Raw genomic sequence first — 13,373 nt, 5'->3', positions numbered from 1 at the left:
GGTTACCAAGAATATATAAATTGAGTTAACCAGAGGACAGGACACATCAAATTGAAATGTTTATTTTCATAAAAAAATGAAAGTAAAGCAATAAACTGCAAAGCACAGGATTGCAAAAAATACCAACGATATCCAATTCAAATAAGACAAACTGAAAAAACAAAAGACTATACAATGCAACAATCTTAAAGATGGAGCAGTTATCGCCTCTTCTGGAAGATGTTGCCTCGTCCCATTCCACCACGGCCCCGACCCCTTGCAGCCACTGCAGATAAAAAAAATAAAAAATTATGACAAAATGACAGCATATAGAAATCCCCTATTGGTTCACTAATTTTGCCACATAGATGATCTACAAAGTAAATTAATATATGCATAAAGTGGATAATATAAGCACATGTACGATACAATGCAGTAAAAATATCCCTGTATTAAAAGCTACCTTTGTGAAATTAATAATTTGTCAGATGTTGGGACAAGTCTATTTTTGTACTCCTATTACCCCTGGGACAAAATATTGGGTACATCTTTAAAAACATATCTACAATTAAAGTGCATTGACTTGTAATCGATTGGGCAGGATTTGTGGAAAGCATTTCTCTCCTGAGAGGTTTGAGTTCTTCTGCACAAATAAAGTGATCAAATGTGTAAACGGCCAAGGATAGCCAGGGAGATACTGGTGGTCCAAAAACCTTCCACTCACCTTGTGCTTTGAGAATAGCTGCCTTGCCCCTTCCTGCACCGGATCCCTGGTTCTTGTTCTTCATACTCTTTAACATAGGAGCATTCTTTAACATGTCAGGTAAGATCAGGAAGCGGATCTTGCTGCCACGGATGTAGACTTGTTCCAACTGTGCCACCCGGCCGTCACGATAAGTTACTGTTATATTAGACATCTGTGGGGACAGAAAAAGCACAGTTTTAGCTAGAAAACACAGTTAATCACATGGTTGAACGACAATCTTTTTACAAGCTGGAAGGGAAAGGGCTTAGGCTAGAACACTAATTAAATTGAACTTAATCTAAAACTACAGCGTGGCTAAATATGGCAGTGCAAGCATTCATGTTTACACTGACAAGAGGTCTTTTCAATCCTGGTCTTTCAACACTACAGCTCTGCTGCTTTCATTTCTTACCATATGAGTAACTAGTTAGCAGGATTGAGAGCCATGGCTCTAATACTTGAGGAACATGTTTGACAACTATTGTGTTCAATGAGACACGCCACCAGATAAGGGAGCACACAAACCTCGGATTAACTAGAAGTCAAGAAACTGCATTCATGCATGGTCCCAAATCCTTAAATATTTAGCTAGTAGCTTCAAACTGAGTTATGTTGGAAATGAGCAGATGAGGAACACAAAGAAGTGACACTTAATCCATAAAATACATTAAAACATGTCAATATAAAATGCATACATGCACCTAAAACCTATATATTGGAGGGTTTATTTGGATCTCCATTAGGTGTTCATATCAGGATAAACAAAATAAATAAATGTGGATTTGTAGGAAACACTAACGCATCAGCCATCAAGAAAGTTAGACAAAAAGGAGGGTAATGTTTCCTTTCTGTATAGGTACTCGTGATATTATTCAAAACCCAAGGGATCACAACAAAAACTGATTTATGTGTGTACAAGTAGTCGAGCACACACCCTATTTAAGACTGTCCGAACTATTTAGTAGAGGGAAGTTTGAGTGTGAGAGAGAGAGAGAGAGAGAGAGAGAGAGAGAGAGAGAGAGAGAGAGAGAGAGAGAGAGAGATAGATAGATAAAAAAAGGGGTCATAACACTTCAGTATTTATTGTCAAGGACCAACCTGGCAGTTCATGTTGTCCTCCGCCTCAATCAGCTTGCCCCTGTACACCTCTCCAGTGTTGGTCTCACAGGTCACAATGTGTCCCTCTGCCTCATGCAGGACTTTGATTGGTACGCCGATGGACATTTTTCAAATTGATTTCCTGAAAAACACGCAACGTTATTGTAGGAAATGTTACACATGTGGAGTTTCATAATAAATGGCAGTTAACCAACATTTTCTACAATCTACCTTTACTTCAAGATATTTCGAAATTACCTCGGTTTTACTTTATTTAAACTACTGAGAAACCACAAGTTGGGCCAGTCAAAATCATTGTTAAGCGAATCCATTAACGTTATTTGCATTAGCCAGCTCTATGCTGCTTTAGCCCCGGAAAGTTACTGTACACCTAATCAGTCTACAACGTAGCAATACATAGTACTTACACCATTGCAGTTAACTACTACATACTAATCACAGGCCTTTAGCAGGATGCGGTGATTCATACATTTGACCAATTCATTTATAAAAGCAGAGACACTTAACGTTAGCCACTAGCTAAATTAGCTATATTAGCTAACATTAGTCGTCCACGAACTACAACAATACAACGCTAACGTTACCTAACAAGAGTTAAGCCCTGTATAGATTATTTTTGAAGTTATTACTACAAACCAAAGCCTGGTGCAATTTAAATACTTAATCTAGCTAACATTAATGTTCGATTCTTTATCAAGACACTTTTGAGTTTGTCAAACAGGCGGAACCATATTGGCCGACTGAATGCATGAGCTCTTAAATACAACACATACAAACACCACTACTGGGTAAACTAAGTGAGAATGCTATTTTGCCCAATCTGTTAAAACGGTTACCTTGATTTTGTCTTGAAACCCGATTACTTTGTTGTTTCTTCTTGAAGAGTGCAACGTGCGTTTGTCGCTTTTCGCGTACCTTTTGGAGCCTTTTCCGCTTACCCACAATGCCACAGTGGTTCAATGAAGTCCTTCCTGTGGCATCCCGCGGTGCATTGTGGGATTTGAATTTTTGACTATGATTTTTGACCAGTATCCTCTTTTTGAAAAAATCCTGACTTGTTTATGGAATTATATTTCTAATACCCTGTAACACCAAGCATCCATTTTTCATATATATATATATATGAAAAGTGGATGCTTGGAGAGATATATATATATATATATATCCACCTTACTCATGTATATAAGTAACCTTTTATTTATTTTATTTATTTATTTAACGAGGAATACCTCTTGAGATGTATCATCTCATTTTCGAGAGGGTCCTCAATAGGACTGGACAGTACAAAGGACAAGACATTACAGTACAACATACACATTCATTCACATACTAACCTCCCCCACCCCACACTCCTGCCCAGACATCACCAGAATGATCATTACAAAATGTATGAATAGTAATTAAGAACAAAAGATAGAAAACTAAAAATCAGATGACCAAAAAACAATGACACCAGAAAGCAATCAAGTTTTATGGAAAGCATTTACAACAATTGCTTGTTTGCAAATAAATAAACAAAGATGTCTTGAAGGATCTCAAAGATGTGATTAGTCTTAGTGACCCAGGCAAGCTATTCCAATCAAAGGAAGCTTTACATTTAAATGAACGCCTGCCACTTTCTTTGAAAATGCGAGGCATTCTATATTTTATTCTAGCATAATTTGTACTCTGCACCATTGTCTCTATGTGTATATGCTTACACACTTTTTTACGATCATACTTATATATGTACATAACAGACAAATGTTTATCTTTGTTCAGCTTGCTGTCTTTGTTTTAGCTGTATGTCCATTCTGTGTATGTACATTGAGAACAAACAGGAGTCAAATTCCTTGTGTATGTGTACACTTGGCCATTAAAACTGATTCTGATTATTATACTGGTTTGTAAGGTGCTTGTGGAAAGTCTGTCTGGTGTTTTGCCAGATGACTGAAGCTCTGTTTGCCTGACCCTTGGTTATTTCTATAATCATGCAGCAAGTTTTTTAATAGATTTATTCTCAAGAGGAACACAGTTAAAAGAGTTTAGGCCGTCTATGCATAAATATCCATGTAAACCAACAACCTCCTAAATACACTAACATCACAGATACAATAGTCTACATTTAGACTTTTATTAAAAAAATAAAATTTAAATAACTACATAGGGCATTCACTTTTTTATTGTCCTCCAGCGTGGTCTCTCACTATAGCAAGGTAAATCCACTAGATATTAGACACCAGATGTTTTCTGTATGTTGTTGGTCCATGTCTCCACTGCATATTAGCCTGAGAGAGATCACAAAGAGAATCCTTAAACAAACATTGTTGTCGCCGAGTTATTCTGCTAATTTGCTTGTTTCAAAATGGCACACAAAAACTTTGCATGTCAATGCCATGCTTCCCATTTATTTATTACTACAGGCCTATGGCGTTCTATAAAGATTGTATTGTATGCCGTCAGGACATGTTTTTTTTATTGTGATAAAATGAGTCATGCTTGAATTATCCATAACCACATACTTTTCATAACCCCCCCAAATAGCACAAAAGAAACAAAGCATTAAAGTGAAATTGCTTTATTCATTTTAATAATGAATTTATATATATGAATGAATATATAATACTTTATGGGTATGACCATAAAGTATAACTGATATGCATAGTTTTTGAATAGGCATACAGTACACAAGCTAGATACATACCCATATGTTTATTCCTGGAGACATGTCTCTGGGATTGCTTTAAGACATGTAACTGTGTCTTAATGCAGGCCTTTCCCACAATGTGAGGGCTTTTTAATGAGGAAAGAGAAAGCGTAATGGCATAATAAAAGACATCATCAAATGAACCTGCATTTCATTTCCATTGCATCAGGCTCATTGACTGGCGTCAGCAGCCAGTCTACTGTAAACACCTCTTGCTGAGTAGTCTGTGGTCATCTGTTTGTACTTTACGTGTGTGTGTGTGTGTGTGTGTGTGTGTGTGTGTGTGTTTTCATGTTGTCTATTTGTGCAAGCCTGACTCTGAAAGTAGCCACACTACAGGCATATGGAGTGATATTTGAATAGCTCAAACAAGCACTTTGTTTCGGATGGTTGGTAACTGACCTGTATACATTGGGTGCCTTGGACACACATGTCACATAGTTGTTGAACCAGCAACAGACACAGGTTGCCTGGCAGTGATCAAATCAGTGATGAAACTAGCATCATCAAATGTTCTGTAGCTGTAGCTATCCAGAGAAATTACTTTTTAACAGATCTTTACACAAGAGATGGTGCACACCTTATGCTTGCCTTCAAACAACATCATTGTTTATGCTGAGTTGTCTGTTAGGACTGTGTTTTATGGTTCATTCAGACCATTAATTACAGCTCTTAGAAGGACATATTTCAGTCTGTGGGTGCTTCATATATGACAGTGTGTGTGTGTCTGTGGTATGTATAGCTGATTCATTGTAGTTCTGTAGCAGAAAGTGAACTCAGCTGATGAAAAACATTGAACTAACAAGTATTTAAGACTTTTAATTCTCTGTTGAGTAAAAACAATACATATGGCCATTACAAAAGGTGACCTGGGACAACCTTATAAAAAAGCAGTTTAAAGGCTGTTAAAAACGCACTGCAAGATACAGTACAGTTGATAAAGCAATGTTTGCTGTATTGCTTTGTCTTTGTGTGTACATGGGTAATTGGACTGCATGTCAAGAAAATGTTATTATCAGACCGTTTTAAATGCCCACATGCTTTTGACAAATTCAGTTGTTTGCTTGGCGATGTGACCCAACTCAGAGATGGTTGATGAGAAAAAGTAACAAAGCAGACCAAAATATTCCCTGGCAGAAACAGATTTGCTGTTGCTGTTGATTTGTTGAGGCCATATTAATCCTACATATTGTCACGTTTGCACTCTCTTTTGTTTTATGGCAGTATAAATATATTTTAAACATCTTTGTTATGAGACTTCTGTAAGCTCTGTTGGTCAGACCGAGTCTGTTTTAGGGAGAGAGCCTGAACATTCTCAAAAGCAATGCAACTTTGACTGTCTTTCACTTCCAAAACATCCGTTCCCCTCAGATGTTTGACCGACTCAACTTCATCCTCCATGATGCATGGCTGCTGCTGCATTGCTGGAAGGGTGGTAACCTTTATTTGGTGTCCGTTGGGTATGCAGCTGCTTGGTGCAGCGTCTAACGTTGATGTCCAATAACAAGAGGCTTCATGAGCATCTTTTGGTGGAGTTCGGTCAGGACCGGGGTCCAGGATGTAGCTATTCACCACTGTCCCACATAATGAACCATCTCTACTGGTACGGGAGGAAGTCTGTATGATACTACTGTTGCCAACACTTCTGCCTTCACCACTCCCAACCCCAAAGTCTTTCCTCTGCTTGAAGATATGCTGATGCAGGATCCTCCGAAAGGTCTGTCTGAACTCCCGAATGCGATAAGCATAGATGAAGGGATTCACAACAGAGTTAGCATGGGAGAGGATGATGGCAATGTTCATCAACCATATATGTGCGCGCCCACAGTCCTGACACAGGTGGTTAAAACAGTTGATGATGTGCAGCGGAAGCCAACACAGAGCAAACAATCCTACAATGATGGCCAGCGATTTGGCAGCATGCACTTCCTTCTGCAGGGTTGAACGAGATGAGATCGACAAAGACGTTATTTCTCCAGGAGCGGGTGTGTGCGCAACTTTCAGCGCCATCATCCGGAGCTGACGCCGAGCAGCCATAAAGATATGGGCATAGATGATCAGCATGACCACCAGGGGCACCAGCACACAGCCGAAAAAATTGAAATACACCATGTAGTCCAGCGTAACCACTCCTTCAAACAGGCACTCCGTCATTCCGTCAGGGCAGATTTGTCTGTTGATTGTGGCGGTGGTATTCCAACCTGCATAATACAATAATAATAATAATAAACGGGTGATTAATTGCCAGTTTTATGTTTTAATAATGTCAAGCAAATATTTTTTCTTTCCATACCAGAAAGAAGTCTATATGGTAAAACATTTTTCATTTACAGTAATTATGGCAAGTTAATTAATTTGCATTGGTTGGGTTTCAGACCAGGTTAGCTGGATTAAGGCCAGATGCATTTCTTGTAATTGTCAGTATTGAAGTGAATTAAAACACTTTTCTCTCGAAATAGAATACAAATGCATTTCCCCATTTTTCTTAAGTGTCTTTTTCATGTATTTTTCCCCCCTCATATGTCGGACGTTGAGGCTTTAAATAAATGACAATGAAACAAATGTGAAACCCAACCATCTCCTCAGAAACCTGTGGACGATGTAACAGATGGCACCTTTGTGTTTTTCTACAGGCTTGGGTAAGTCAGGTTTACATTTGCCAAAATGAATCTCCTACCTCTGTTCCAGCCGAGCATGGGTGTCAGGCCGATGCCTACTGAGAGAACCCAGCACAATGTAATGATGCCCTTTGCCCTATGTCCTGTCACCAGGCTGTGGTACCTAAACGGTGGAACAGAGCACAATGATACATTAGGGCTAGTTGCTTTATCTAATCCCAGTTTGATAGTTTCCCTGTGAGGCAAAGTCAATATTTGGTTATGTATATGAGGAGGAAATGGTTGTGCATTCAAGCCTTAATGCGTTAATTATTTAAAAAGCCAAAGCCAGAGCTGAAGATATATATATATATATAATGTATAATCTGTCTGTTAGCCACACAAAGGCCTTGATGCCAGTATGTTTGTATGTTCTTCCTCCCTCCCATGCCAAAGGATGGAGTAAATACAGTGTGAGATGTGTGTGGTTGCATGACTCTGCAAACAGCTTAGGGGGGTGTGAATACATCTGCAATAAAGGGCAATTCCTTCCTCTTATCATTTACCGGCACACTTCTTTCTTTTCTAAGCTGTGACGTTAGCTCAAAGCTATGGAGATTTTGTTGAGCAATGCAGTGAAATACAAAAACAACACATGATTCATTTTACTGAGTAAAATGAATGAGGACATTTATTTTACAATTAAATCACTGATAAGACAATGTTAACTTAAATATACAATAGCTTTATGTTATAATGTTAAAGATTTTTTCTTTAGTGTATTTCACTGATACAAGGACATACAAAAATCAACAGTAGTTTTGGATCTGATATATAATTCAGATTCATGACAACTTGCACACAGTCACATGTGGCAGGCCATCTGAGCTATTAATATCCATACTACTGGACCTGATTTAAAAAGAAATCCTGCTTTCAACATTTCAATTAAGTCTTTTCATAATTTTTGCTCCATTCTCGAGATATTAGTTTTTTTTTTGTTGGCAGCATTATTATGCAGATTGCTTCATGCAGACATGAGGAATGCACAAAAGAAATAAAAATAGAAAATCAGCATGAATAACCACAGTATTCTTGGTAACATTGTCCCATGATGTGACTGAGATCTTTCATGGCCAGGGTGGTGGTCAGTGGGCTATATTAAGCCTCCTATAACTCATGATTTTTTAGCTTTCTGGTCTTTAGTGCCAGGGGGTGTGGCGCCAGCATGAGCACACAGACATGCGAAGAAGCTGTTATGCAACTGCTTATGCAAATGCGTCACCTGCTGTGGCTTACTCGATGAAATATCCTCTCATGGCAGGAGTAAAGAATGCAGCTGTGGCTTTGGTTACGCACAGATGAACAATATGAGTCAATGGTGTGTCAAAATGACTTGTGCAGAGAGAATGAACACCCTTTATTGTAAACTGCAAGATATTTTAAAGAAATATCATTTGAATGGTGTTGATTCACATGGATAGAAATGATCAAAGCCTTCATCAGATTTAGTCCCTCCAACAGCACACAAACAGTAAACTAATAAAGCATGTGGAGACATATAGCTATGTCTGCCCACAACCGGCCAGATTAGCCTTAACTGAATTAAATCTCTCTATAATTCAATGTGTTTTGCTACACGACATCTGCTTTGGATGCCTCTCACGTTTAATGGTTTACCCACACTCTGACTTGTGTGTGAGCAATTGTAATGTAAAATGTAAGGGAACTGTGCAACAGTTCACAACCACCAGCCAATAAAAACTAATTCTGCTACAATCTTATTTACAAGACAAAATACAACTCCATTATCAAGTCCCAGAGAGATTTGGAAAGTCTGAAAAGTGTATGTGGTGAAAGTAACAGCGTGGGGAAGCTGTCTCTAGGTTTCAGTTTTCAGCACAGTCGATGTGACCTTTTTGTTTCCTCTCACCTGAGTGGGTTCTTGATAGCAATGTAGCGGTCTACAGCGATGGCCAGCAGGCTGAAGATGGAGCTCTGAGTGAGTATGAGGACGAAGCAAGCGATGAACAGGCAACCGTAGAAGTTGGCACAGAAGCCGGTACTGATGGCGGATTGAGAGAAAACATCACAGGTAAAACAAACCTCAATATTACATTCTTGCAAATCTAATAAAGCAATGTTCCTTTAGTTATTACCCTAAATCAGACCCAGTCTGAAGATTACACTGAATTGAAGTCCTATAAAAAAATGATGATTAACAAATATTTAACCGAAAAAAAAAAAAAACATAATGATACCTAATAGTGATAGCGAAGGGAATGGCCAGCAGCCCCACAGCAATATCAGCCACTGCCAGCGATACCACAAAGTAGTTGGTGATGCTCTGCAGGTTGGAGTTGAGGCAGACGGCCCAGCAGACCAGGACGTTCCCAGCCACAGACAGGCAGGCGATCACCACCTCCAGGCCGATATAGACCAGCTTGTCATACCAATTCAGCATGGTTATTTTTTCCACTTTTTTGCTTTCTTTGCGTTTTCATCCCACGGACTCAGCTGCTTGTCTTGTTTTTAAAAAAAATACCTGCTTGGCACAACTTAAGGGAGGAATGATTGTGTCACCGTAGGACAGCCAAGGCAGGAAGTTCCCACCACAAAATACTTATGAAGCCTGACTTAACTTTATACTGTCTCACACTATACCAGTCAGTCTTCCTCTTTGTCTTCGCAAACGTCACCGCCGCTTTCGTGCTCAGCTCAGGAAACGTTATCACAGACTGCAGCAGAATATTGAGAAGGAAGGGTCTGGGAGATCTGCCCGGCGGCTGCCAAATTAAGAGCAGTGGTCTAAATAGAAAGAGAGAGAACACAATCTCAGTCTAGCCTGTACAAACAGATAACTAACACACACACACACACACACACACACACACACACACACACACACACACACACACACACACACACACACACACACACACACAGGTTAGAAAAGACATCTATCTTAGAAAGACAGGGGTGCAGTTTGTTTTCCACGCAGGGCCAAAGCAGACAGTCCAACAATGCACCTTTTATTTCAGGAAAAGTTTCCCGATACCCTTCCACACACTAATCATTCCCGTCACTGACATGCTTTCCTCCAAATTCACCGATAACTACACAAATTAAACCACCAATACATTTTAAAGCTATTGTACCAACATTTTGTTAAGCTATCTTTGCTGTGTTTTTTCAGGGTATTTAACTAAATTCCTCTATATCAGGGGTCTTCAACGTTTCTTAAGCCAAGGACCCCTTAGCTGAAAAAGAGACGGAGCAGGGACCCCTTACCACATATATTTTATACAACTGAATTGCATATTAAACTGGGCCTTCAATAATGTGTAGGGCGGCCTAAATCCTTTATAAATATATTTTTTATGGTGCATACAATACCAAGCTTCATATATTTATACATCATGTTTTTAATGTTAAAATGTGGCACATTAAATCCTTAAAGCTATAGTGCGTAGTTTCTGCCGCCCCCATTTTGGCACGTCCACATGATACAAACCTTACGTGACCGCGCACCACCCCCACGCCGCCCCTTCACACAGTTGCTTGTAACCAAGGAGGACACAGAAGATTAAAAAACATAATGGACTTAAAATAATAATGTAATTATCTTCACTCGAGTTTCTGCGCGGGAAAATCCCGGACGACAGAAGACTGTTGAAGATCTCTGCTCTATATTGTAAGCAGAGGGGATATTATAGATAACCTCTGGAAGAAGTGTGAGTGAAATGTAGGCCAAGGAATTCAGGTTACTCAGATAGAGAGAAAGAAGACAGACAGGTTTCTAGATCATGTCAGATAATAATAATCAAGGCTGCATTGATACTAGTTAGTGCATTACTATTTATTTTCTCTCCAATGGTTAGAAATCATTGAAATTATCTTTGAACTACAGCAACGAAGTAAAGTTGTTGGGAAAGTTTGTGTGGAAGCCTGCTATGAATTTGAAGGAAAATAATTTGCCTCTGCTTTGCCAAACAAGTTAATCTAGTTGGATGAAACACAAAAACATACAACACTTGCTTTTACCTCATTTGAATTGAAAGACAGAGCACAAAGCAGACATATGTTGAAGGTGAAAGTTATTGACGACAAAGAGCAATTTGTAAATATGACCTTCCCAGGTCCATACAGAGGGTAACATTTGACAAGATAAGATCAAAAAGATTGAATGTGCCACAAACAAAATTATTCTGTGTCAACAAACGGAAAATTAACGATTGCCTGGACCATGACAGCATATCTCAGAGAATAGGAATTTCCAATCCAGTCATTCATTCAAATGCACTGTTTCCCATCCCAGTGTTCTCCCACTGTGTATCCATAGATTAATGTGACACTGATGAGTGTGATCTTAACAAACAATTACCAACTACATAAATTGGCCAGTTTCAGTCTCCATGTGTCCATATACTCTATAAGTTATCCTTGGAGCCCATGAGAATACTCACTCACCTTCTCCCAACATCTAGTGGAGAATGTCAAATTATTATTTTTTTCAAATCTTAAAGCCTTTCAGATTCTCAACCTCTAAACAGCTTTGAAGCGGATGTAGCTTTTGTATAAGGGAAACTGTGGTGCTAATGATTAATATAAAAATAGCTCATTTAAGTTTGAATTCAGCGAAATTCAGTTAATGGGGAATTCCCCATTGACTAATATCAAACCACAAACATTCGGGGGATGAAACTCACATTTACTTAAATATTTGTGGGTTATTCCTGTCTGTGACGGTTCAGGCTGGTCTCACTTAAACTGGCCTCTCTTGTACTGCATGAGAGCAACGCTCGTTAAAATTCCCTAACTGCCTAGTATCTTTACATGGAAATGGAAACTGCCAGTGCCTGTGTTGAAAATCCGAAAAAAAGAACAGAAAAACAACCATTTGCTTCGCTTCCACACGTTGTTCTTTGATTAATCTTCCTCTGTTGGCCACATATGACCCTTTAGCTCCACCAGCAGTGATCCTGATTGGCATGTAGGCTACATCGGACCAATGTTCTACTTTTCCCCTATTGTTTCGCTGCTGAAATCTTCTCACAGACCAAAGGAATTTAAAAACCAGGCTTTATCCAGTGTGTTTATGCGGCGTCCAGTCATTTCATTTTTTTAAAGACCTCAAGAGGCTGCAAAAGTTTCTGAACCTGCACAAGAAAAAGAAAAAAATTTCAAAGAGAAAAAAATAATAACTCACATAGCTTTCCCCCAACGCTTCAGTTTATAAACTACAACATAAGCTATCATATGGCGAGCCACTCTTGCTTAACCTTCTTCCAGTTGGCTGCTTTGACACAACCTACTCCCCTTTATTATGATCGTGGCTATAGAAGCCTTGGAGGAAGTGATAAGAACATACACATCCTTCTGGTGGGGATCTGTCTGTCAATCAGTGTACCAGCTACCAGCTCCAAAGGAAAACAAACAAAAAGGGAAGAGCTGCTGTATTACTATTGGCAAAATCACTGTGTGTATAACTAATGAGCGAGGCACTGACATCATTATTGTAGGCTCCTGATAGCAGAAACAGATAGGATAACAGAAACATCAGCTGAGCCAATTCTGAACAATCACTGCAAGGCATGTTGTGTGTAATAGATATCAAGAGATGATGAAAAGGCTTCAGCACTGATCACACAAACCTTTCCACAAACTGAGATGAATACACACACTCTAATTAATAGTCATTATAGTGCTTATGCATTATTATGTATCTATGCTTTTTTTTTTTTACTTCAACCATCTAATTCATGAATTTATTGTCATAAAACTCCACAATCCTAACAGTGAAAGCTTCCATAGTTTAAGTTAAAATAACCAACAATTTACCGTCAATGTATAAAACACAGTGAGTCGTTATGCCATAGATTATTGATCAAAACATCTATTAAACTCTTAATACTGGTGTTAGAAAACTATGCAAACATCAATTGACAAACACATTTAAAACAGCCTGAACAAGCAGAAAACAACATGTCTTACCTTTTTTCCACCCAATCGACATGTTCAGATGTTGGCGGAAGCGCACATTAGAAAGTTAAAGAACATATAAGTTGATGAGTTTACCCCAGTAAACGTACATATAGTGAAAAAGCACACTGAATAAAGCAACAAATGTGGTATATCCTCTGATATGACACCGCTGCTCATGTTTGCTTTGTCAGGAGAAGTATGAAGGCGCACACTGTCGCTGCGACAGGAAAAACACGTGTGTGTGTGTGTGTGTGTGTGTGTG

At 38.9% G+C, this 13,373-nt stretch overlaps 2 protein-coding genes across 4 annotated transcripts; both read right to left on the bottom strand.

The window, feature by feature from the left end:
* Positions 1 to 46: 46 nt before the first annotated feature.
* Positions 47 to 2,811, bottom strand: snrpd3l (small nuclear ribonucleoprotein D3 polypeptide, like). The gene is made up of 4 exons (XM_039778812.1): positions 2,680 to 2,811; positions 1,823 to 1,964; positions 704 to 896; positions 47 to 265 (listed from the first exon to the last, which is right to left on the bottom strand). Exons 2-4 carry the CDS (start codon positions 1,946 to 1,948, stop codon positions 201 to 203), a joined length of 384 nt encoding a protein of 127 aa, XP_039634746.1. The 5' UTR covers positions 1,949 to 1,964; positions 2,680 to 2,811; the 3' UTR covers positions 47 to 200.
* Positions 2,812 to 5,328: 2,517 nt separating this feature from the next.
* adora2ab (adenosine A2a receptor b) lies at positions 5,329 to 13,352 on the bottom strand. Of its 3 annotated transcripts, none has more exons than XM_039778744.1 (6): positions 13,121 to 13,352; positions 12,024 to 12,285; positions 9,388 to 9,934; positions 9,060 to 9,191; positions 7,207 to 7,310; positions 5,329 to 6,730 (listed from the first exon to the last, which is right to left on the bottom strand). In XM_039778744.1, exons 3-6 carry the CDS (start codon positions 9,588 to 9,590, stop codon positions 5,766 to 5,768), a joined length of 1,404 nt encoding a protein of 467 aa, XP_039634678.1. In that variant the 5' UTR covers positions 9,591 to 9,934; positions 12,024 to 12,285; positions 13,121 to 13,352; the 3' UTR covers positions 5,329 to 5,765. The 3 variants fall into 3 exon arrangements, with proteins under 3 accessions (XP_039634678.1, XP_039634680.1, XP_039634679.1); XM_039778746.1 differs by lacking the exon at positions 12,024 to 12,285 and having other exon boundaries at positions 9,388 to 9,684; positions 9,791 to 9,934; XM_039778745.1 differs by lacking the exons at positions 12,024 to 12,285; positions 13,121 to 13,352 and adding an exon at positions 12,336 to 12,939.
* Between the last annotated feature and the right edge of the window lie 21 nt (positions 13,353 to 13,373).

Source organism: Perca fluviatilis, chromosome 17 (genome assembly GCF_010015445.1).
Source record: "Perca fluviatilis chromosome 17, GENO_Pfluv_1.0, whole genome shotgun sequence".
NCBI classification, from domain to species: Eukaryota; Metazoa; Chordata; class Actinopteri; order Perciformes; family Percidae; genus Perca; species Perca fluviatilis.
The sequence above is the reverse complement of the archived record's forward strand: the minus strand, read 5'-3'. Positions and strand labels throughout refer to the sequence as shown.

Excerpts from the sequence above, each read along its gene's own strand:
- adora2ab (XM_039778744.1), bottom strand. The coding sequence starts at position 9,590 with ATGCTGAATTGGTATGACAAGCTGGTCTATATCGGCCTGGAGGTGGTG. Across the intron at positions 9,192-9,387 it reads CCCTTCGCTATCACTATTAG|TACCGGCTTCTGTGCCAACT; the intron begins GTATCATTATGT and ends ATCCGCCATCAG. Across the intron at positions 7,311-9,059 it reads GCTATCAAGAACCCACTCAG|GTACCACAGCCTGGTGACAG; the intron begins GTGAGAGGAAAC and ends TCCACCGTTTAG.
- snrpd3l (XM_039778812.1), bottom strand. The coding sequence starts at position 1,948 with ATGTCCATCGGCGTACCAATCAAAGTCCTGCATGAGGCAGAGGGACAC. Across the intron at positions 897-1,822 it reads AGGACAACATGAACTGCCAG|ATGTCTAATATAACAGTAAC; the intron begins GTTGGTCCTTGA and ends CTGTCCCCACAG. Across the intron at positions 266-703 it reads AGCTATTCTCAAAGCACAAG|TGGCTGCAAGGGGTCGGGGC; the intron begins GTGAGTGGAAGG and ends TTTTATCTGCAG.